Genomic DNA, 24,544 nt, shown 5'->3' on the forward strand with positions numbered 1-24,544 from the left:
CCCTCAGTTGTGCCTTGTGCCCTCCAGGTCAAATATTTTATTTCATGTTTTCCGAAGTTTTCTGGTGGGGTCAGGAAGGGTGTTTACTGGATTATGAAGAATAGAGGGAGGGGTCTGGGAGTCTTAAGAGTCTTTTAAGTAGATTTCCACTCAGTGGAGTTTTATTCCACTTCGTCCTGCTTCCAGAGGAGTTTGTGTTGCCAACTCTGGAGTGTTTGGAGGGGAGGAATCAGTGGCTGGTAGTGGGAGGGGAGGGCTGGGGGGACTGTGCTGTAGACTGAGTTGCTGCTCAGCTTTCTCTGCTGCCTGCTTCAAGGGGTCAGCTTTCTGATATCTCCCAAGTCAGCTGTCACTCAGTCCCTCTTGCAAAATTTTGGTGCCATTTCTTCAATTTTTTGAGGGGTTTAGTCATTTACTGGGGCTTCCCTGGTAGCTCAGATGATAAAGAATCTGCCTTAATTTTGGAGACCTGGGTTCAATGCCTGGGTTGGGAAGATCCCCTAGAATAGGAAATGGCAACCCACTCCAGTATTCTTGCCTGGAGAATTCCATGGACAGAGGAGCCTGGTGGGCTACAGACCATGGGGTCGCAAAGAGTTGGGCACTACTGAGCAACTAACACACATACACAATCATTTATCATCATTTCATCTTTAAACAGTATGTTCTTTAGGTTGTACTCTCTAAGACAGGATAGTCCTTGCAGCAAGTGTAGAGAACTGGAGACAGAACTCTTCTCTGATATTCCAAAGGGAGAAAGGATAGGTGTTTAATTTCTAGCAGAGGAACTAGTTCACTTGAGAGAGAATTTATTCATTCAACAAACATAACTTTGTGATTCTCTGTGCCACCTTCTGTGCCTGATTCTAGGACATGAGGCTCTGAAGAAGGGAGACATGGGCCCTCTTTCCGCTTCCTCACATCATCTGGTTTTAATTCGTGTAGAAAGCACCCTTTCCAAGATGCATAGGAAATGTGGTCCAGTCTTATAGAAGGTCCCCTAGTGCCCTTGTTTCCTTAGCTGGATCCTGAGAAAACTCTAGGATGGATTCTACGAGACAACAGCCTGAACTGTAGAGCTTGGAGATGAGGTCCAGGGACCCAGAGAGCTTCTCCTGGTCAATTTGGAGGGGCAGGCACTGTGGGGTCTCAGGAATTCGTTTTAACATGAACTCTCAAGAGAAGCTAGGGAGCTCACCGCAGTGAGTCACAGACAACAGCCAGATAGCGGAGACCACCCTCCAGGAAGGGCACAGCTGGCAAGAGATAGAGATCAGGTACTCCCAGGTGATTCGAGAGCATGGGGGTGCAGGGGGCAGAAAGAACTGCAGTTGGCAAACCCTCTGCCTTGGGATCTTACCTGCTTCCCTCTCCTTCCCTTGGCCATGCTTCAGGGTTGCATTTAGGCACCCTGGCTTGAGTCCCAATCCTCTGAGATCTTACATGACCTTGGCATCAATCACAGTAGTGGGTATTTTGCTCCTGTCACAGCCTCCAGAGACCACAAGAACAATGGTCCTTGGAGCATCTGCGAAATTGAGCTCCAGAGGAGTATTCAGTGGAGCTCGAGGGTGACAACCTAGACTGAAAGCTTCCTGCTGCAGAAGGATCATGGACCTTCATGCAGAAGGATCAGGTCATGGACCCTGATGTATCCATCCAGCTATGCGTTTATGCAGACACACACATGTGTGGACACACACATGTGTGTGTACTTCTTTTGTGAAATATTTCCACTACTGAAAAAAATGGTACAATAGGCAACAGGCAGAATTATTCTTATCTATAATAGTTTTATTTGGACTTAAACCAGAATTAACTGTGGTGGAAATTGTTGAAAAAAGTTTACCTTTTAAAATTCTGTTCCTTTCTTTCATTATAGTTGACAGTTATGTCTGTCAGCTTTAACCTTCAAAAAGGTTAACAAAGCTAACCAATGCAGAGCTCTTTTTATCTTTTTATTTTTTCTCACTTTTTTGAACTTAATATTAAAAAAAAAGTATTTGGCTGCACTGGGTCTTAGTTGTGGCACGCAGGAATCTTTGTGGCGGCATGCAGGATCTAGTTCCTGATGAGCAATTGAACCCCGGGGCACCCCACCCCCAGTGTTGACAGCATGGAGTCATAGCCACTGAACTACCGGGGAAGTCCCTAATTTAATTTTTTAATTGAAATATAGTTGATGCGTGATATTATATAAGTTATAGTTGTGCAATATAGTGATCCACAATTTTTAAAGGTTATGCTCTATTTAGTTATTATAAGATATTGGCTATATGCCCTGTGTTGTACAGTGTATCCTTGTAGCTTACTTTTTACCTAATCGTTTGTACTTCTTAATCCCTTGGGGCTTCCCAAATGGCTCAGTGATAAAAAATCTGTCAAGCAGGAGCTGCAGGAATGTGGGTTCAATCCTTAGGTTGGGAAGATACCGTGGAGGAGGAAATGGCAACCCACTCCAGTATTGAGGGGAGAATCCCATGGACAGAGGAACATCGTGGGCTACAGTCCGTGGGATCACAGAGAGTCAGACATGACTGAATGAGCTTGCATGCATCTCTTAATCCTTACTCCTATAATGGCTCTCCCCTCTTCCCACTGCTGCTGCTGCTAAGTCGCTTCAGTCATGTCCGACTCCGTGCGGCCCCATAGACAGCAGCCCACCAGGCCCCCCCGTCCCTGGAAGTCTCCTGGCAAGAACACTGGAGTGGGTTGCCATTTCCTTCTCCAATGCATGAAAGTGAAAAGTGAAAGTGAAGTCACTCAGTCGTGGCCGACTCTTCGAGACCCCATGGACTGCAGCCTACCAGGCTCATGGGATTTTCCAGGCAAGAGTACTGGAGTGGGGTGCCATTGCCTTTCTCTACCTCTTCCCACTGGTAACCACTTATTTGTTGTCTGTATTTGTGAGTTTCTTTTTTGTTATATTCACTAGTTTGTTGCATTTTTTAGATTCCACACATAAGTGATGTCAGTATTTGTCTGTCTTCAACTTATTTCACTTAGCATGATGGCATCCAAGCCCATCCATGTTGTTGCTGATGGCAGGGTTTCATTCGTTTTTTATGGCTGAGAAATACACACACAAATGCACCCCCACATCTTTATTATCTGTTGATGGACACCATCTCTGACTAGGAGTCACAGGTGTAATTAGAGGCTGAACAAGAAGATTCTGATCATTCTTAAAGGCGTGTATGTATGTATGTGAATTGTCATGTAAATATGATAAATCCTTTTGCTTCCAAGTTCTGAATATGTTATCATATTAATGTATAGTGAAACATTTCTTATTCCCTTTTCCCTCCCTCTTCCTGCTTTGCCTTTCTTTTTATTATTAAAAAGAAATTAAGACTATATCCTGAGCCACATTTAGCTCACTTTGTTACACATTTTTTTCATTATCTTCTCTCTTTTTTAGTTTATACATCTGAACCGTGTGTTTGTTTTCTTTTTGGCTGTTCTAGGCCTCCATTGCTGTGAGCGGGCTTTCTCTAGTTGTGGCAAGCAGAGGCTACTGTTGTGGGGTGCGGGCTTCTCATTGCAGTGGCTTCTCTGTTGTGGAGCACAGGCTTCGGTAGTTGCGGCGTGCAGGCTCAGTTGCTCCGAGGCATGTGGAATTTCCCAGACCGGGGATTGAACATCCGTGTCCCCTACATTGGCAGGCGGGTTCTTATTCATTGCACCACAAGAGAAGTCCTTGTTGTCTTATTTATATGGTGATAGTTCTCTAAATTAAACTAATGTGTGATTGAGATGAATATCATCATTTAGAATTGGGTTCATTTTAAAATACAGAGGCATGTGCTAGTGATATCTAGTAGATTTTGATTTTTAAGTGCCACTCTAGCACTTCTTTTTCTTTTACATTGTGAAATCTTCTAATGTTTCTTACTTATTCCAATTATTCCGGTCTAGATTTGGTGCTCAGTGAGTTGTGGACTTCTCTTACGTGCATCTCCTTATCCGTTTATCACTGTGTAAACAAGCTTGCACTGGGTGGTACCCTTTCTCTCTACTTTATGTTTTTGATTAGCTCCTTACCATTTTGACATGTTGAAGACAAAGAGCACTTGGGAGAAGAATAAAGTTAGAAGGAGGAGGCCTTTGCTTGGAACAGCAGTGTAATTCTAAACACACAGCTGTGGCCAGTTATGTAATGCTGGGCAAAGTACACAACCCCTGTGTTTCAGCACCCATCTCTCCCATTGCTCTGTGCTCCTAATATTGTTTTATTGAATCTCAAGTGAAAAACAGCATTTACATTATTAAGACTGGTGCTTTTCCGAGCCAACCCATGGACTGCATTGTGATATTTTTTTTCATCATTGTGTGATTCTACTTTCTTTGGGGTCAATAATAATTATCTCCCTAACCCCCTTTGTTTGCTTTGTTTTCAAAATAGTTATTACAGATTCACCCCCAAACTCTGCCAGTTGTTCAAATGGGCTTTCAGTATGCTTATTGCCATCAGTTATTCCATTTCCTTTTCTTTCCATTCAACATCTCTCCCACGGCCGTATGCGGGGTTTGTCTGTTGGCCTGTTACACACACAGCCTAAGGTTCCTTTACTATCATCCCGGTGGTATTTCCTTTCCTTCCTTCTGGTGTTGTGATACAGTTTCTGATTCTTATGTTGTCTTCCTTCTTGGCTTACAATGTAGTTTTGATGGAGCTCAGCAAAGTTCATTGCAGCTTTCTGGAAAAGGATGCAGAAGGGTAAGTATTTTGAAGCTTTTCCTCTCTTAATATGTAAAATGTTTTTATTTTACCCTTAATTTACATGATAGTTCATCTAGTTCTAAGAATTCTCATCTAGAATTTAATTTCTTTTAGCACTTTGGAGGCATTACTCCATTATCATCTGGCTTTTTTGTTTGGCTTTTATGAAATATGAAGACATTCTGCTTCTGAATCTTTTTCATGTGGTTTATCTCCATTCCCCCACCCCAGAAACCTACATGATACTCTTTTTCCCCAGTGTTCTGACATTTAGTGTTTAATAAGTAGATCTTGAAAGTGAAAGTCGCTTAGTCATGTCTGACTCTTTGTGACTCCATGGACTATTCAGAATTCTCTAGGTCAGAATACTGGAGTGGATAGCCTATCCCTTCTCCAGTGGATCTTCCCGACCCTGGAATTGAACTGGGGTCTCCTGCATTGCAGGTGGATTCTTTACCAATGAGCTGTCAGGGAAGCCCTGAACTATGAGTTCAGTTCAGTCGCTCAGTTGTGTCTGACTCTTTGAGACCCCATGGATTGCAGCACGCCAGGCTTCCCTGTCCATCACCAACTCCTGGAGCTTACTCAGACTCATGCCCATCGAGTCAGTGATGTCATCCAACTATCTCATCCTCTGTTGTCCCCTTCTTCATCCTCTATCTTTCCCAATATCAGGGTCTTTTCCGGTGAGTCAGTTCTTCGCATCAGGTGGCCAGAGTAATAGATAGAGCTTCAGCTTCAGCATCAGTCCTACCAATGAATATTCAGGGTTGATTTCCTTTAGGATTGACTGGTTTGATCTCCTTGCAGTACTCTTAAGAGTACTTAAGTACTTCTCCAACACCATAGTTTGAAAGCGTCAGTTCTTTGGCTCAACCTTCTTTATGGTCCAACTCTTACATGTTGGACCATACTGTACATGGCTGCTGGAAAAACCATAGCCTTGACTAGACGGACCTTTGTTGGCAAAGTAATGTCTCTGCTTTTTAATATGCTGTCTAGGTTTGTCATAGCTTTTCTTTAACGAGCAAGTGTCTTTTAATTTCATGGCTGCAGTCACTATCTGCAGTGATTTTAGAGCCCAAGAAAATAGTCTCTCACTGTTTTCATTGTTTTCCCATCTATTTGCCATGAAGTGATAGGACTGGATGCCATGATCTTAGTTTTTTGAATGTTGTTTTAAGCCAGCTTTTTCACTGTCCTCTTTCACCTTCATCAAGAGGTTCTTTACTTCCTCTTCACGTTCTGCCATAAGGGTGGTGTCATCTGCACATCTGAGGTTATTTGGTATTTCTCTCGGCAATCTTGATTCCAGCTTGTGCTTCATCCAGCCCGGCATTTCTCATGATGTACTCTGCATAGAAGTTAACTAAGCAGGCTGACCATATACAGTCTTGACGTAGTAGTAGTAATGTCAGTTGCTCATTACTGACTGACTCTTTGCAACCCCTTGGACTGTAGCCCACCAGGCTCCTCTCTCCATGGGAATCTCCAGGCAAGAATACTGGGGTAGATTGTCATTCCCTTCTCCAGAGGATCTTCCTAACCCAGGAATCAAACCCAGGTCTCCTGCATTGCAGTCAGATTCTTTACCATCTGAGGTACAGGGAAGTCAAACCAGTTGTTGTTCCATGTCCGGTTCTAACTGTTGCTTCTTGATCTGCATACAGATTTCTTAGGAGGCAGATAAGGTGGTCTGGCATTCCCATCTCTTTAAGAATTTTCCATGATTTGTTGTGATCCTCACAGTCAAAGCGTAGTTAATGAAGCAGAAGTAGATATTTTCCTGGAATTCTCTTGCTTTTTCTGTGATCCAGAAGATGTTGGCAATTTGATCTCTAGTTCCTCTGCCTTTTCTAAATCCAGCTTGAACATCTGGAAGTTCTTGGTTCATATATTATTGAAGCCTAACTTGGAGATTTTGAGCATGACCTTGATAGCATGTGAAATGAGTGCAATTGTGCAGTAGTTTGAACATTCTTTGGCATTGCCCTTTTTTGGAACTGGAATGAAAATTGACCTTTTCCAGTTCTGTGGCCATGTTGAGTTCTCCAAATTTGGTGCAGCACTTTAATAGAATCATCTTTTAGGATTTGAAATAGCTCAACTAGAATTCCATCACCCCTGCTAGCTTTGTTTGTAGTGATGCTTTCTAAGGCCCACTGGACTTCGCACTCCAGGATGTCTGGCTCTAGGCTAGTGATCACACCATCAGGGTTATCCAGATCATTAAGCTCTCTTTTTGTATAGTTCTTCTGTGTATTCTTGCCACATCTTCTTAACATCTTCTGCTTCTTTTAGGTCCATACCATTTCTGTCCTTTATTGTGCTCATCTTTGCGTGAAGTGTTTCCTTGGTATCTCTAATTTTCTTGAAGAGATCTCTAGTCTTTCCCATTCTATTGTTTTCCTTTATTTCTTTGCATTGTTCACTTAGGAAGGTTTTCTTAAGTTTCCTTACTTTGCGATTCTTTGGAACTCTGCCTTCAGATGGGTGTATCTTTCCATTTCTCCTTTGCCTTTCACTTCTCTTCTTTTCTCAGCTATTTGTAAGGTCTCCTCAGACAACTATTTTGCCTTTTTTGCATTTCTTTTTCTTGTGGATAGTTTTGATCCCTACCTCCTGTACAGTGTCATGAACCTCTGTCCATAATTCTTCAGGCTTTGAGATCTAATCCCTTTATCTCTTTGTCACTTCCACTGTATAATCATAAGGGATTTGATTTAAGTCATATCTGAATGACCTAGTGGTTTTCTCTACTTTCTTCAATTTAAAGTCTGAATTTTACAATGAGGAGTTCATGATCTGAGCCATAGTTCACTCCTGGTCTTGTTTTTGCTGACCGTTTAGAGCTTCTCCATCTTCAACTACAAAGAATATGATCAGTCTGATTTCAGTATTGACCATCAGGTGATGTCCATGTATAGAGTCTTCTCTTGTGTTGTTGTAAGAGGGTGTTTGCTATGACCACTGCAATCTCTTGGTAAAATTCTCTTAGCCTTTGTCCTGCTTCATTTTGTACTCCAAGTCCAAACTTCCCTGTTACTCCAGGTATCTCTTGACTTCTTTTGCATTCCAGTCCCCTATGATGAAAAGGACATCATTTTTTGGTGTTAGTTCTAGAAGGTTTTGTAGGTCATCATAGAACTGTTTAGCTTCTTCAGCATTAGTGATTGGGGCATAATAGTTGGGGATGTCTTAATGGTTAAGATGCTTAAGTATTTTAACCGTATCTCTCAATGTTTGCTTTCCATTAAAGATTTGGAGTGGGGTAATAGACAAGACAGTTGAAAGAAGATGAGATAAGCAGCTAATTCAGCTGTAGGATTGTCTTCACTGGGCCAGTGAGCACTGGAAATTCTCACAGCAGGCATAGAGTATGTTGACTACTTTTCCAATCATATAGGACTATTAAGCTGTTCCTTGGCACACATTTTGGGAAATGCTACCAGAGTTTTCTTTTAAAGTTCAACCTAAATTGCAGGATGTCTTCAAACCTTTAAAATATTTATCCACAAATACAGACTTTAAAAAAAAAAAAAACTGGAGAGAAGAAAATTTTAAGAGAGAGACATCAAATAGTCATCATTTTGAAGAAAAAAGTGAATATGACCAGCCATCATTTTGAAGAAAAAAGTGAATATGTCGAATTAGTAGACCAGTATGCTTTATGAGTGTGTATGTATACTTACGTGGGCGTATGAATCTCTTCAAAAATTTTTCTTTTTGTTTCACATGTGTTTTTTTTTAAAAAGACTCATGGGACATAACACCACTGCTGGATGCCTGGTACATTTAAGAAACCTGACTGCATAAGAAGCGCTCTACATGGGCACAGGATGTTACCTGGAATCAGAACTAAATGATCCTGACTTTTCTTGATTTTAAATGGTAAAGTCTAAGTACTTTTTGTAATATTATTCTGTACTAATGATGGTCAGTTATTTTTATTTGTATTATCAATATTCACAAATTATTTCCTAAATAAGCATTTAAAAATTCTAGTGCTAATTCTGGTGTTAAAAAGTTTGCAAATCTCTATAAATCTGGTTTTGAGAGAGTTGATAGTATTTGACTTTCTTTGTTAGAACCAGTTGCCAAGTAATAAAATTGACTTTTGAAAATGAAACAGCATCTGTATGTTTGTAAACATTTTCCATAATAAAAGTGGGTTAGGCTCCTGGAATTTGAATCCAGACAAAGAGTCTTTCATAAGTTACAATTTGCATACTAGTGTTGTTTTTCAGTAAGGCTTAATTATTATAACCTGGTATAACCAGTGCAGGAAATACAAAGCTGCTTCTCTATTTTGGGTCGTGTATATTTTCTCTTCCTGTGGTGGCTGGTATGGAACTGAACAAAGTGATGTCAACCCAAAACAGTTCCAAATCTGATCTGGTTTCACCTGAACTTTTCTGTTCCACTTTGAAAATCCAGTTGACCTGCTTTTCCTTCAGAGATTCTTAGCATCCACAGTCATTTCTGAATGTCTCCTTCAGTGGACCCCACTCCTAAGTTGATGAAGAGTAGAATGGATCTGATCTCTTCAAATATTTGGGGCTGCTGATGCCAACTGATGGACACTAATGGATGTGTCTGGAGAAACCCAGATTAGTAACAATTTCAAGGCAAGAGGTGCTAATTACCACTGGCCCAGGATCAAAAACTCACCAACTGAGACTTCCCTGGTGGTTCAATGGTTAAGACTTCGTGCTTCCACTCAGGGGGTGCAGTTCAATCTAAGATCCCGCATGCTGTGCAGTACAACCAAAGAAAACAAAAAGCAACAATAACCCCTCCCTCCCCTGCAAAATAAACACCAAAACTCACCCTATGGAGAATTCAATAATTACAGCCTAGGTCTTCAACTGTATTTTGCACCTCAATATACCTCAGAGATAAAGTGTTGATTATAGGATATTCTAGCATATCCTTGTACTCAACTTTTTAAAAAAGATAATCTGGCATTAATACTAGAGATTATGGGTTTCCTTTAACACTTTTCTCGGATTGACCCACTTTGTTTTTGTCTTCTGACCTCATAGCAAAGAGGACACTTTTCGAACCTGATGAGAAGATGTCGTAAAAGATTCTATTTATATATGTGTGTGTACCCTTTCTATTTTTCTCTTAGTGCTATCGTCCATTTCAAGATGCCTTTGCACTTTTGATAAATGCAAACTGACAAATCTCCAGACCACGACAGAGAGGAAATCAGTACTGCTTGAAGCCTGAAAGACTACCCTTAATAAAGCCAAGTCCCCAATTGTTGAAATGCTGAGGAAGTTGTGGAGGAGGAAACTTTTTTCTTTTCCCACTAAATACTGCTTCTTATTTCTTGCTTTTTCGGTGGTCACATTCACTGTTTTAAGAATTCATCAAAAGACTGAATTTGTAAATTTTGGACATTTGGAGCTGTTTGAAGAGAATCCTAGTAGTAATATTAATTGCACCAAAATTCTACAGGGTGATGTAGATGAAATCCAAAAGGTAAAGCTTGAGAGTCTAACAGTGAAATTTAAAAAGCGCGCTCGATGGACAAACTATGACTACATAAACATGACTGGTGATTGTGCTTCTTTCATTAAGAAGCGCAAGTATATTACAGAACCACTTAGTAAAGAAGAGGCGGGATTTCCAATAGCATATTCTATAGTGGTTCATCACAAAATTGAAATGCTTGACAGGCTCCTGAGGGCCATCTATATGCCTCAGAATTTCTATTGTATTCACGTGGATGCAAAATCAGAGAAATCCTTTTTGGCTGCAGCTGTTGGCATCGCATCCTGCTTCAGTAATGTCTTTGTCGCCAGTCAGCTGGAGAGCGTGGTGTATGCGTCCTGGAGCCGGGTTCAGGCTGACCTTAACTGCATGCAGGACCTCTACCAGATGAATGCAGGCTGGAAGTACCTGATAAATCTCTGCGGTATGGATTTTCCTATTAAAACCAACCTGGAAATTGTCAGGAAGCTCAAGCTATTGATGGGCGAGAACAACCTAGAAACAGAGAAAATGCCATCCCATAAGAAAGAAAGGTGGAAAAAGCATTATGAAGTCGTGAATGGAAAGCTGACAAACATGGGGACTGACAAAATACATCCACCTCTTGAAACACCTCTGTTTTCAGGCAGTGCCTATTTTGTGGTCAGTAGGGAATATGTGGAGTACGTGCTCCAGAACCAAAATATACAAAAGTTTATGGAGTGGGCAAAAGACACATACAGCCCAGACGAGTATCTCTGGGCCACTATTCAGAGGATCCCCGAAGTCCCAGGGTCATTGTCCTTAAGCTATAAGTATGACACGTCTGACATGCAAGCGATTGCCAGGTTTGTTAAATGGCAGTACTTTGAAGGAGACGTTTCCAAGGGCGCCCCCTACCCGCCGTGCAGCGGCGTCCACGTTCGCTCTGTGTGCGTTTTCGGAGCTGGTGACTTGAACTGGCTGTTGCACGTGCACCACTTGTTTGCCAACAAATTCGACACGGACATTGACCTCTTTGCCATCCAGTGTTTGGACGAGCATCTGAGGCATAAAGCCCTGGAGACGTTAAAACCCTGAATGTTGTAGGCAGTTTTAGAAATATTAATAAGGAGGCAGGAGATCTACCCCCATTTGATTCTTCCGCCTCCAGAATCCAACTGGATTCTTCAAGCCAGAGAAGCTGCATGGTTTCTGCAGAGCAGAGTCAGTTAGAAAGGCTGTATCCTTAAGCCTGGACTTAGAGTTAATGAGAGGCTTGGGCAGGTTGCAAGGCATTGTAGGGGAAGGTAGCTGGAGAAGAGGCTGAAGGCAAGCTAGCCTTTTAAAGAGCTCAGGGACTTTAAACTCAGAATTCTAAGATTTGACTTGTGCCAAAATTACTTGGAGAGCTTTAAATATGAGGGATTTTCCTGATTTGAATAGATTTATAGCAATAACTCAATCGGGATATAATTTATCTTGTAGATTATGTTTGTTGAAAAAGAAATTTGACTGTATTCTAAATGATCTTTTTAAATGATTGACTTTCTGCTGTTACTTTGAGCTATGTTGTGTATCTATATATGCCATCTCAGGGAACTTGAAAAAACAGGCTTGACTGAATGTGAATATTTCTCATTTTTGCTTTTAACAATGTATATGTGTTTTTAAAAGAAAAAGCAGTTTCTAGTTGATTCTGTGAATCGGGTTACTTAAGAAGTTAAGGTATCTTGGGTTGTTATAGTGTCTACAGAGTAACACTCAATTTTTTCAAATGTCTCTCTTCTCCAGTCTCCCCACACCCTGCTATCCAGCTGTATATAAACTAGTTTTCATAGTGACCCATATTACAGCCTCAGTCTCTTATGTTTGGTAGTAATTGGCCTGTAGAACTAAGAAAGGGTGAAGAGTCATATGTAGACAATTTCTAATGAGTGTTAAAAAGCACCAATCTATACTATCCCCAGAAATTAAGGATATTGCTCTTTGGATCAGCTTGTGTCCATGCTCCAGACTCTTGCATCCAGCTGCCACTCTGTCACCCTTTGAAAGGAACTGGCTTCCCCACTGCTTGTTTCTTCAAGTTACCGGCCCACTGGTTAGTCCTTAGCTTTTGCATTGTAAGTTCCCTTCTCTCTCAGAACCTATGAGGAGGGGAAAGATGTCTGTTGTACCACCTAGTGTGCTTGAAGGCCTGGGAATCCTAAAGGGGAGCATTAGGTTTGAGACAGATTGTCTCAGTGTTGATATTTTTAGCATATAGTTTTTACTCTACTTTTCACCAAAAGATAGATTTGTGGTTGCTATTGCTATCTCATTTCTAAAAGTAAATGAAGATTTTTTAAAAAGCACCAACTTGGACTTTTTCTAAGGTGATAGCATTCAGCCAAAGATCTAATAGGACATAGGAAGTTTTTATCATTACCTGAGATGTCAAAAAAGAATTAAATTCATGAACTTTATTGTTAAAACTTAGCCAACTTAAATAGTATATGGGAAGTTCATAATATCACACAGTGTTCAGGCATTCAGCTGAGAAAACATTTTGTTCCATAGAGTTAGGAAACAGTTTTATCTTACGGAGAGATTTGTTATACCAACCCTCCTGAATGAAAGTTTCACACTTTGGGAGACTATCATTTGTAAACATGCAAGTCAGTGGATTGCTATGGTTTGCATGATTTAACATGGCAGCCAGTGTTGGACCAAGAAAAATATACCGACATTGAAAATTCAAGACGTGATGTCAATGAGGGCGTTATATGCATAGCATTCTGTCTCTGTTGACTTCTAAACCATCTTGTTCTTTTAATGCATGTTGCGAGTCTCTCTCATGCTCTCTTTTAGAAGAAAAGTTTTACCTGTAAGTTAGGCCTTTAAAAAAAAAAACTCTACAACTCGTGATTTTCAGTGACATACTTCATGTCTCTGTCTTGTGTTTTCTTAACTTCACTCGTGGTGTCTTGACTACTATTCACTTTTTATTTGGAATATTTGCAAAGTTACAGGAAAGCTAAAAGTAATGGTACAGTGAACATTATATAACCTTCACCTGGAGTCACTGGTTGTTAGCCTCGTGCCTATGTGCTTTCAATTGTATGGATTTTTTAATTTAACAAAATTGAAAATTGAAAGTTAAAGTTTATAAATATCTAAAGTTTTTATTCAGAGCAATGCTCTTATTGTAGTGTGACTAAATCTTGTTAATGTTTAAATTGGCAGCTTTGAGGGGTTTTTTCCTCCCCATAGACATAAAAACAATGATTTTAGAATCCATTTCCCCAAGCCCCACACTAAAACTTTGGACCCACTGTCTTTTATGAAACTGTGGTACCTTTTCTTTCTAGAAAGTTTACTTAAATGTGTCTGAATATTACCCTATTGCTAATAGCTTTACAGGGATTATATAGCCATTAGGACTCTTCATTTTATGCTTTTCAACATAACTTAAATGAAATTCATACTAGTGGGACAAAGAACTGGAAGAGTCAAGAAGATGGTTTCAAAAGGAAACCCATACTACATTCAGGAGGAGCAGAAGTGTAAGTTCTTTGGCAAATATAAATTACTTAAACTTCTATATGTCAGTTATTAAACACTAATTTCTTTTACTGTCATTTAAGGTCTTTTATAGGGAATTATTAGAAATTGTGTTCCCAAATAAATCCTTAAGTGTACAGAAACTGCAGTTTTTTAAATGGAAGTATTCTAGTTAATGAAGTGCTGATCAAGATTCATGTTAAGAATAAGAGTTAACAAAAATGGTTCTTCCTTGACAGGCGATTACCTAGGCTTTTCTCAGAGCATGGTAACCCACCACTCAGCCTTGAAAATCTACTACTATTGTCTCTAAACATGTGTTGATATTTGTGTCATTCAAGTACAATTTACTTAAATGAAAGAACATACATGGATTTTCCTTTGTAGTCATTTGGTGGAGGAGGAAGGCATGTTTTACTTCATTTCACCAGTAGAGTAAACTGACCTGAACTTTTTTAGTTGGCTTAGAAAAGTAAAAATCATTTCTCATTATGGTAAAAATAAATCAGTAAATGCAAGACTTTCATGACATGTGTGGTTACTGTGGGTTTTACTCTTTTGAATATGAGTGTGACTGAATGCATTTGGAAGTAGTCATATCACCATTAAAATCAGCTATTCAGAAACTAGTGCCTTGTCTCCACAAGTTAGTCTTATTTTGTTAGCTACATAAGTTACTACTTTTTTGTTAGCTACAAGCACCCCAATATTAAATTTAGTAGTTGGATCTGATAGTTTGTAACCAACAAGGGTTTTGTGTGAGTAGTTATTCAAAACATAAAAATTTATTCTTTAGGCAGAAATGTCTGAGAGAGAGGGTATTGTCATGGTAAAAAGTGTAACACAGTTTATGCCAAAAGAGCTAGACAGGGAACTTTAGAAGAACGCAGTTTAATAGCCAGTGTTACTTTCTGGGCGTCACTAGCTTCAGCTTATATCTGCTGAGAAAGCTTAGGTCTGCTGAGGAACAGTGACCGTAGATACTAACAGGTTGTTACATGCGGTCTGGATGTGGAGAGCACACCAGAGGGAAAAGGGAAGTAACCCCCCTCCCCAAGTATTGAGTGCCAGCTCCAGATGTCTCCTCACCTGATCTGGTAAACCCTTCTGTGTGCTGTTCATGAATGTCCCTCAGTCATGTCTGACTCTTGGTGACCCCAGGAACTGTAGCCCACCAGGCTTCTCTGCCCATGGAATTCTCCAGGCAAGAATACTGGAGTGGGTTGTCATTCCCTTCTCCAGGGGATCTTCCTGACGCCGGAATCGAACTCTGGGTCTTCCTGCATTGTAGGCAGATTCTTTACCGTCTGAGCCACCAGGCTGACTCTGGGTGCTCTTTAGCCCCATTTTATTTTATTTATTTAATTGGAGTGTAATTTCTTTACAGTGGTTGTGTTAGTTTCTGCTGTACAATGAAGTGAATCAGCTATATGTATACATAATTTTTAGCCTTGTTTTAGATGAAACAGACTCTACAATGTAGCACAGTTGATTAACCTCAGCTCTTTCTTGAAAGCTTGAGAGCGTTATGTATCCTTTTTAAGTCTGCTTGTCAAGGATTTAATTTTAATATATGCTTAAAGTTCTCAGAGCTTGTCATCAGAATATTGATTTACTATTTTTCAGTGTAATAAAAGCCAAACTAGAAATGAGTTATAAGTATTGGGAAAGAAAAGGCTGTTTTCATTAGTGCAGATGATAGTCCAAGTTGAATGCTCGGGAATCTGGACTTGAAATTAATAAGACATTAGCAAATATCGCCACACATGCAAAAACCAGTTTTTCCATATTCAAGCAAAAAAAAAAAAAAGTTGTTTTAAGATGTTAGGGGAATAGGTTATCTTTGATCATGGCAAGAAGCTCTGTAAAATGTATAGACAAACTTAAGATATGTGTGGGACCTGATGAATAAAATACTTCAGTAGATTAAAAAAATTTTTGCTCCTAGCTGGTAAATATTTTAAATATGACCCTTCTGCCCAGATTAATCCATCCTTCAAATATAAGTGCAGTGTCATATTCTCAAAGGGTTGGTAAAATTGTTCTAAATTTCATCCAGAAGGAAAAAAGTACAAGAATAGCTAAGAATGCTTTGAAAGGGATTAATGAAGTCAACTAATACTATATATAAAGCCATATTTTAAAGATAAATGTTAAGAGAGTATTATAAGTTATAATTAAACTCTCAGACTGAAAACAGTAATAGCCCAGAAATAGATACTGGTATATATAAAACATTGAATAGCAAGCATCGGAACATGGTGAGGAAGAGGGGACAGGGATAAACTTATTCAATAAATACCTATTTGGAGAACATTAAATTATAACTTTGTAATGTGCACCAAAATCCAGGTGGATTAAGGATGAAAATAAATTGGAAGAACTTGTTGGTGACTGTCTTTACATGTAAGGGAATTTTCCAGATAAAAACAATGAGATTCATTAAGGAACAGATAATAGATTTAATTCAAAGTGTGTATTTCCCAAATATGAGAAGGCAAAAAACAGACTCGGAAAATTTGCCAACAAATTTTGAAAGAGGGAAATATGGAAGTTATTTTTGCTAATATTATTTTATTTTATTTTTTATTTTTTTTCTCTTTGCAAATAAATGGTTTTATTTTTATTTTTTTTTTAACTTTACAATATTGTGTTGGTTTTGCCATATATCAACATGAATCCGCCATAGGTATACACATGTTCCCCATCTTGAACCTTCCTCCCTCCTCCATTTGCTAATATTATTTTAAAAACAGCTTTTTGAGATATAATTCATATACCATACAATTTACCCATTTAAAGTTTCCAGTTTAGTGGGTTTTAGTATAACATCAGTCAATTTTAGAACATTTCCATCACTCCAAAAAGAAACTCTGTACCCTTTAGTTGTTACTCACCATTACCTCCCAACCCCTTATATTAATATATTTTTAAAAATTATTAAGATGCCCAGAGTAAAATGAACGAGTGTTAGTGCTAAGTCATTTCAGTCATGTTCGACTCTTGGCAACCCCATGGACTGTAGCCCGCCAGTCTCCTCTGTCCATGGATTCGCCAGGCAAGGATACTGGAGTGGGTTGTTATTTCCTTCTCTAGTGGAACTTCCTGACCCAGGGATTGAACCCAGGTCTCCTACATTGCACACAGATTCTTTACCATCTGAGCTACAGGAAGTATTCACAGAGGGTGAAATAAGAATACAAATTGCTAATATGAAAACTCAAATTCAATAAGCTAAAACCAATTCCTGGGCATCAGTTTTGGTTTTATTTATGAGACTGTATTGAGGAACGCATGCACTTACTGCAGGAGCAGTGTTAAAACCTATCATTCAGTGTCTTTAAAAACACTCAAATTCTTTGATCAATAATTCACTTCTTGGAAAATATCCTAGGCTAATAACCAGAGATGTGGGGCCACATTTAAACCCAGTTTTTATCAGCTCTTTATTTATGGTGAAATGTAAAAATACATAAATCTCCAGTGATAGAGGAATAATTATTTTACAAAACATATGTTGGGAATATGAAATATTCTTATAGTATACCTATGCCATGGAAAATTACTGTAGTTTAAATGAAGTAAACTGAACAGGACCTATAATGTGATCTCAATTATGTTAAAAAAAAATGATGCTGAACGGAAAGGAGCATTCAGAATTTCCCTGAAATATCACATCTTGATATTTTGAGAACTATTCCTTCCAGCTCTATAAAATTGATGCTTGCCAAATATTTATTTGGAGCATTTTCCACGTATGCTTTGCCTTAGGGAGTCTTAGTGAGAGTCCTTACCCCTGGCCTTTACTTGCTGGATTGGGGGAAAGGAGCTCTCATTTCCTGGAGCAATCCTCTTTTACCTACAGAAATGTTTTTAGATTTAAGCTTTGGTGATTTTCAGTGTGTCCTGAGTCCTTATACTCTAGGCAACCCTGTAAGATACTCCATTTGTATATCCTGGGTGGAGAGAACTTTTTCCAGAAGAATCATTGAACCAGTCTCAAAGGACTGTCAACCTGACTTCAGGATCCCAGGTGCTCTATAGATGGAATTTCATTTTCTGATCCCAGATGTTAATTGCTTACTAGGTGAGGATAGTTTGGTTCCTTTAGCTGCATACCAGTGGCAAAACAAATGTTCTTCAGCAGGAGGACAGGAAAAAATTCAGATGGGTAGCGTGGGAGTCTCTTGGATGAGCAATCTTGGTACAGAAGGAGGATCTGGTTTAACTCCATAGTTTTCTTGCATTCCATGTGAAGGCTTCACTACCTTTAAGATTAGCTAAGAAACAAAACCCAATGCTTTCTTTAAAAAACACACACAATTTTTTTTTTTTTAAGATTTCTGCAGAGCTAATCAAGAGCTTAAACATTACTTACTGGCTATTTACAGTTTACTTTGTCAAACTTATTAGTAAACTCTCACTGGCCCAGTCAGAGTTCCTTCATTTAACTTTATTCAAAGGAGACATGTTTTCCCTTGGGGAAATTTTCCCTACCTCTCTTTCTAAAGGAAAATGCCCCTTCAAATATGTTCCCTGAAACCCTTTGAGAGAATAATGACAACAGCTAATATCTGTTGAGCATTTCCTTTCTGCATGTTCTAAGCACTTTTTAATACTCACTTCATAACAACCTTGGGAGCTACTCTTGGCCTAATTTAGAAAGAGGGTAAAGAAGTATGTGAATCTGTAACAAATGGCACATCCTTAAAAAAAAAAAAAAGATTTTCTTCTGATCTGTTCATCTCCTTTCTATCTCAGCTGTCCCATCCATTCCCCAGACTCTGTGCTGCTCTGAGTGTAGCACTTTAAAAAAGAAGACATGCAAAGGATGGAAACAGAAAGAACCCTTGACTCATGCTGAAATTATTCCCAAAAGAGTGTGTGGGAGTGAGGCAGGAGGTAGATGCCCTTTCCACCCGCCCTCCCCCCCCCCCCCCAACTGCCACCCAGGGTAAAGTAATTGGAGAGTCATTCCCTATGGACTGAAACTGAGTCAAGAATAGCAGGACAATTGAGGGAGGAGTTTGGGCCCTGCCAAAACCACATATTTCTTGTTCAGGAGACTGCCCCGAGCACACATGCACAGAACAGGTTCCTTGCAGGCCAGAGGGGGAGCAATGTCAACCCAGATGCCTTTGCAGTAGGTTCCATCTTGGCTAAGAGATGTGTGCGCACACATGGAAGGCTCCTGAGATATATCAAATATGGACTGTGAACCAGGCAAATCAAAATGATTGGCCAAATGAAACCCAGAAGAAATACTCCATAAAAGTAATTCAAGCTGCCACAAGGGTGTGACTCAAGGACTCTCCCTCTGCGTCGGCTCATGGGCCTGTCTACACATACTGTCCTCTTTCGTCTTAATAACTGCTTTACTACCTTCACTACTTTTCATCTTTGTGGGAATTCCTTTCTGCAAAGCTGAAGGACCAGGGCCCTTGACTGACCACTAGTCTAGTGGCTAGGATCTGGCGCTTTCACCGCTGCGACCCAGCCTAGCCTCTGGCTGGGAACCCAAGCCCTGCTCCAAACGGTTGCAGACCAAGGCTACCTGAGATCAGGAGCAGAGGAGTGTGGTGAACTTCATTTTGATGAGGGCGACTGAAAGGGAGAGATGGGCCAGAAATCCTGAGCCCTTATAGTCTTAAAGGTAGAAGAAAGGGTTGGGGAGAGGAGTCTTAAAGCCGCAAAGGGGAATAGTTTTAACAAGTGCCATCAGTCTTCACACTAGAAGGTTTGGGAGGTTGGACAGGGAAATATTTGGGCATAAAATATATTGCAAGTGCCAACCTCCAGTTTCCAGAGACTAGTCTTCATTTAAGTATACTTTTCCTGTAGTCAGCGTTGTTTCTCTAACTAATAAGTATACCTTCAGACAAAGAAAGAAGGGTGGCCTGGGGATGGTGAGATAATTTTTGTTTGGCTGAGCCCTATTTGCTTGCTTTTGTGTTGCTGAGGGAATTATGTAAATGCGTGGATTTTGCTAAGGAATGTGAGCGGAGGAGTTATCAGTTGGAAAGACCAGAAAGGACTACTGGGGAGGCAGGGTAGTGGGTTAGCCTACGGAGAGGAACTTGAGGGCAGAGGGAGATTGCGAAGGGAGCCTTCACCTTTTCCTTGATGGTCAGGTGATCCATCATCCTGCTCTGCCCAGGGGTGGTAGGGGAGGAGGAGGTTCTTGGGACCTCAGACCTCCATTGCTAACACCAGGAGGAGTTGTTCACCCTTTGTCTTTCCACCCAAATCTTCAGGAAAATCTGCATCAGTGAGAATGGATTTTATGCTTTCTGAGCATTAGGAATTTAGAAATTGGCCTTTGTTGTCCAGGCATTTAGTCGAGTCCAACTCTTTGTGATCCCATGGACTGCAGCACGCCAGGCTTACCTGTCCATCTCCAATACCTGGAGTTTGCCCAAGTTCATGTCCATTGAATTGGTGATGCCATCCAACCATCTCATCCTCTGTCACCTTCTCCTTCTGACTTCAATCTTTCCCAGTCTCAGGGTCTTTTCACATCAGGTGGCCAAAGTATTAGAGCTTCAGCTTCAGCATCAGTCCTTCCAATGAATATTCAGGGTTGATTTCCTTTAAGATTGACTTTGCTGTTTGATTAGTTGATAAGTTTGATCATCTTGCTGTCCAAGGGACTCTCAAGAGTTTTCTCCAACACCAAAACTCAAAAGCATCAATTCCTCGGCGCTCTGCCTTCTTTATGGTCCAGCTCTCATGTCCACACATGAGAGAGCCTGTAGGCAGGCACAAGAAGGAACAGAGGGCCCACAAGCAGACCCAGCCGTGTACAGGTGGAGTTTCTCATTGAGGAGAGAATTCTATCCAAGCGGAGCATGGAGATGATGTTCATTTATGGAACCTGAGAAGCCTCAGCTGAACTGTTTGCATCCAGGCTTTCCCACCTCTGATGGGGTCTTTGGGGTTACATCTTGTTGAATGGGTAGAAATCAGAATAAGCCCAACAAAACTGATTCTGATAGGTGTCAGTGCACATACCAGATCATACCCACCAAACTGCAGGTTCTACTTGAGAAAATCCTTCTATGACCTACCCAGTTACTCAATTTTCATCCTGAAGTGTAAGCCTATCCCTAAGGTTTCTCAATAATGCTTCACTCAGTCGCTCCTCTCTCGTCATCATCAGTCTCTCTTCCTCTCTCACCTGCAGCATTGCTACTTGCCAGGCCGCCTGTTCTTGAATGCTGCCTTCCTGAAAATGTCACCAGCAATCTGGTCATAAGACAGAGCGGAGTCTCTTGCTGATGGCCAGTGAAGGAAGGCCCCATCTCCAGGCTCCTGGTAGCATCTGGAGGGAGGAGGGCTTAGCCCAGCTATTTCAGAGGTTTTGAATTCTGCTTGGTGGGTCTGATGATGTAGGGTCTTGGATAATGACACTGAAGAGTAGTGTAGATTGGAGGAAGCAGCGAAGGTGACGATTTTGAGGGAAAGGGTTCAAACAGTCCTGGGGTTTAAACCGTCATTTGATGCTTTTTATTTATTGCAAAATTCATTGGTCTTAGAGGATGTTCCTGCAGTTAAAAATGAAGCTATTTGCCACTTCTACCTTTCAGGACAAGCGTTTTCTGGAATAATAATGTTGTGTTGATGAAGACCACGTGGGAGCAGATGAATTTGCTTCTCACCACCTTCCCTCTGACCTCTCACTCTTCTGATAACAGCAGCAATAACAATAACAATAATAACAAAATATATTAGCACATTTAATCCTCACAACAGTCTTATGGTATGCACACAATTGTCCACATTCTACAAGTGTAGGAATAAAGTCACTCAGGTCAAGTTACTTGACCAAATCACATATCACCTTCATCATCAGAGTGATTTGTCAGAAGTGAAAATTTGGTAATTTCACATTCTTTCTTAAACCTTTCAATGACTGCCTGTTGCCTAAAAGATAAGGCCTGATTTCTTCAAATGACGCAAAGGCCCTTCCTGATCTGACCTCTGTGTACCTCTCCAGTCCTCCTGTTTGTACATGATGCTCTGTTTGGATCACCTGTGGTTTCTGAACACGCCTGTGTGCTCAGTCAGTCAGTTATGTCTGCCTTTGTGACCCCATGGACTGTAGCCTGCCAGACTCCTCTCTGTGGAATTTTCCAGGCAGGAATACTGGAATGAGTTGCCATTTCCTACTTCAGGGGACCTTCCTGACCCAGGGATCGAACCCGTATCTCTTGCCTCTCCTTCACTGGCAGGCAGATTCTTTACCACTGCACCGCCTGGGAAGCCCTGGTTTTCTGAACACAGGATACTATTTTATGTCTCTTCCAATAGGTCTCATCTGGGGTTTTTTGTGCCCCACCCCCCATTTCCAAGTGAAAGAAACCAATCTGAAAAGGTTATATATCCTGAATGGAGACCATAAAAAAAAATTCAGTGGTTGTTAGGGATGGGGAGGGGAGGAATAAACAGGCAGAGCACAGAGGATTGTTAGAGCAGTGAAACTATTTTCTGCATGGTCTGAAACGGTGGACACCTGTCAAAACCCACACCACGGACAATACTACAAGGGACCCTAATACAAACTATGGATTTGGGTGAAGACGATATGTCAAGGTAGGTTCATCTATTATAACAAATCAACCACTCTGGTTTGGGGTGTTGCTAGTAGGGAAGGATAGGGATGTAACGAGGGGACAGGATACAGAGGAAAACTGCCCCTTCCACTCAATTTTGCTGTGAACTTACAACTTACTCTAAAAAAATAGTCTATTGGGGGGCTTTTCTGGTGGCTCAGTGGTAAAGAATTTGCCTGCCAGTGCAGGAGATAGCGTTTCGATGCCTGGTCCAGGAAGATCCCATATTCATTGTGAAATAAGACCTTACTGAAAATGAAATGCTGCACCTGAGTTCAAGTATTCTGCCCTGCCCACAGATATTTCTGTTCAGGGAATACGATCTTTAATCTGTTGTTCTTTGCTCACTGCCTGAGCATGTGACCGAGGTAGCTGGAGAGCAGGTCTGATCTCATGGGCTATCACAGAGTTTGCATCTCTGGCAGGTCAAGGTTCCCTTCATTCTCCGGAGGAAGAAGAGGGAGGTGGAGGCACAGGGCATGGTCATGGGCCCCTGGATGTACTTCCCCTCACCCCAGACCCTTTATGGAAACTCACAAACAGGGTCAGGGTACACCTGTTTCCTATGATGCTGGACTGCACTTTGTATGATATGCAAAGAAGGAAATAGGGATGGGTAATGCAGATGGGAAAGATAGATGTCTGAAGATTATGGTGTCTTGGCTTACGATGAGTAACAATAAACCAGTAAGACAGGAGAGAGAAACACCTTCCCCAGGCACCTTTCCACACAACTACTCCATAGTGGGGACTCAGACGGTAAAGAATCTGCCTGCAGTGCAGGAGACCCAGGTTTGATCCCTGGGTTGGGAAGATCTCCTGGAGAAGGAAATAGCACTCCACTCCAGTATTCTTGCCTGGAGAATTCCATGGTCAGAGGAGCCTAGTGGGCTATAGCCCATGGCCTCACAGAGAGTCAGACCCGACTGAGTGACTAACACATACTGCATGGTAGGCATGCTGTTGGGAGGTAATGTGACTCAAAACTGCTGTGTCATTTCAACAGCAAAATATGGCAGGAGTGCAGTGTCCAAGGGTGAGAAATTGCCTACTGTGATTACTACATCCATGCTTGTAAGCAGATTTGCCTCATCCTGGGCATGATTGACATTAGGGGCCAGGTCATTCTTTATTTTGGGGGTGGAGTCTGTTCTGTGGATTGTATGATGTTTAGCAGCATCCCTGTCCCCTACGCTCTAGATGCCAGTAGCAACTGAAATGGCTCTAGATTTGCCAAATATCCCCTGGACATTTGGGAGGCAAAATCGCCATTGTTTTGAGAACCACTGATTTATAGGAAGAATTCAGTTCCCCTCACAGCTTGGAAAGAGTGACTATAATGTGAAAAATCACTGAGTGGTTATTAGAGTCACTCTAGTGGACAAATATTCATGGATGCTGCCTGTTTGATGCTTACATTTGCTGGATGAGAAGGTGGATAGATGGGTGGAGGGTGTCTCAATAGGTACTCTACTTATAGTTATTATAAAATTGGCTCCATTTCCTGTGTTGTACAATATATCCTTGTATCTTATTTATTTTTGTAGGGTTTAGAATTTCTTGACTCTGGGTAACATGACCACAAATTTCTTTGTCTTTCACCCTCACAGTAATGCTACCCACTCTGCTTAAACAAAACAATTATCGTTGTCTCATGAACCCACAAATTTAGCTACTTCTCCATCTTTCCCATAGCTTCATTATGCACTACAGGTGTTACTCTGGCACTTTCCCGAGAGGCCTTACACAGAGATCAGCACATTTTCTCTTCCTATTTTGGATGTTGATTCTTTAATATTGAACTCATGGCCAACAGCACTTGTACCTGAACCAAGCTCCTGTCACCCATGTTCCTCTGTAAGGCACATGGCCTTCTGGTGCTAAGGGATGCTAGACAATATTTCAGCTCTGCTGGGGGGACTGCACGGGTTGAGGGGGGGTGCTGAACAAAAAGCACAAAAATGCAAAAATCAGGCCACTAATTAGACTGCAAAAAGGACTAATTTTTCCAGAAAGTGTGTGGAAAAAGTATGAAAGCCTAAACGAGAAAACAGAGCCTTGCCTTTTTCTGCCTCAGCCAGGAAGGTGCATATGGGATGACTGAGATTTTTTACCTCTTTGTATTTGTTGGTGAGTGATCGTAAAAGTGCCATGAGTGATGCTTTTGGGATCATTAATACATTTTAGTTAGTATAAATTTGCAAAT

General features: G+C 40.8%; 1 protein-coding gene across 44 annotated transcripts in view; it reads left to right on the forward strand.

Moving 5' to 3' along the window:
- Positions 1-24,544, forward strand: part of GCNT1 (glucosaminyl (N-acetyl) transferase 1) — a 220,675-nt gene that overhangs the window by 39,000 nt on the left and 157,131 nt on the right. For 16 of the 44 annotated variants that reach the window (XM_086415581.1, XM_086415590.1, XM_086415588.1 and 13 more), the window contains 2 exons: positions 8,479-8,614; positions 9,858-14,244. The exons of 17 other annotated variants lie outside the window; for them this stretch is intronic. In XM_086415581.1, the coding sequence (XP_086271707.1) occupies positions 9,998-11,284 (1,287 nt within the window). In that variant the 5' untranslated portion in view covers positions 8,479-8,614; positions 9,858-9,997 and the 3' untranslated portion in view covers positions 11,285-14,244. Of the gene's footprint in view, positions 1-4,665; positions 4,721-8,478; positions 8,853-9,160; positions 9,507-9,857; positions 14,245-21,312; positions 21,748-24,544 lie in introns of those variants that run through there. 11 more of the 44 variants (XM_086415591.1, XM_086415594.1, XM_086415582.1 and 8 more) reach the window with 5 other exon arrangements.

This window comes from Bos grunniens, chromosome 8 (assembly GCF_055505025.1).
Source record: "Bos grunniens cultivar Pamir isolate PY7600 chromosome 8, Bosgru_T2T1.0, whole genome shotgun sequence".
Lineage (NCBI taxonomy): Eukaryota > Metazoa > Chordata > Mammalia > Artiodactyla > Bovidae > Bos > Bos grunniens.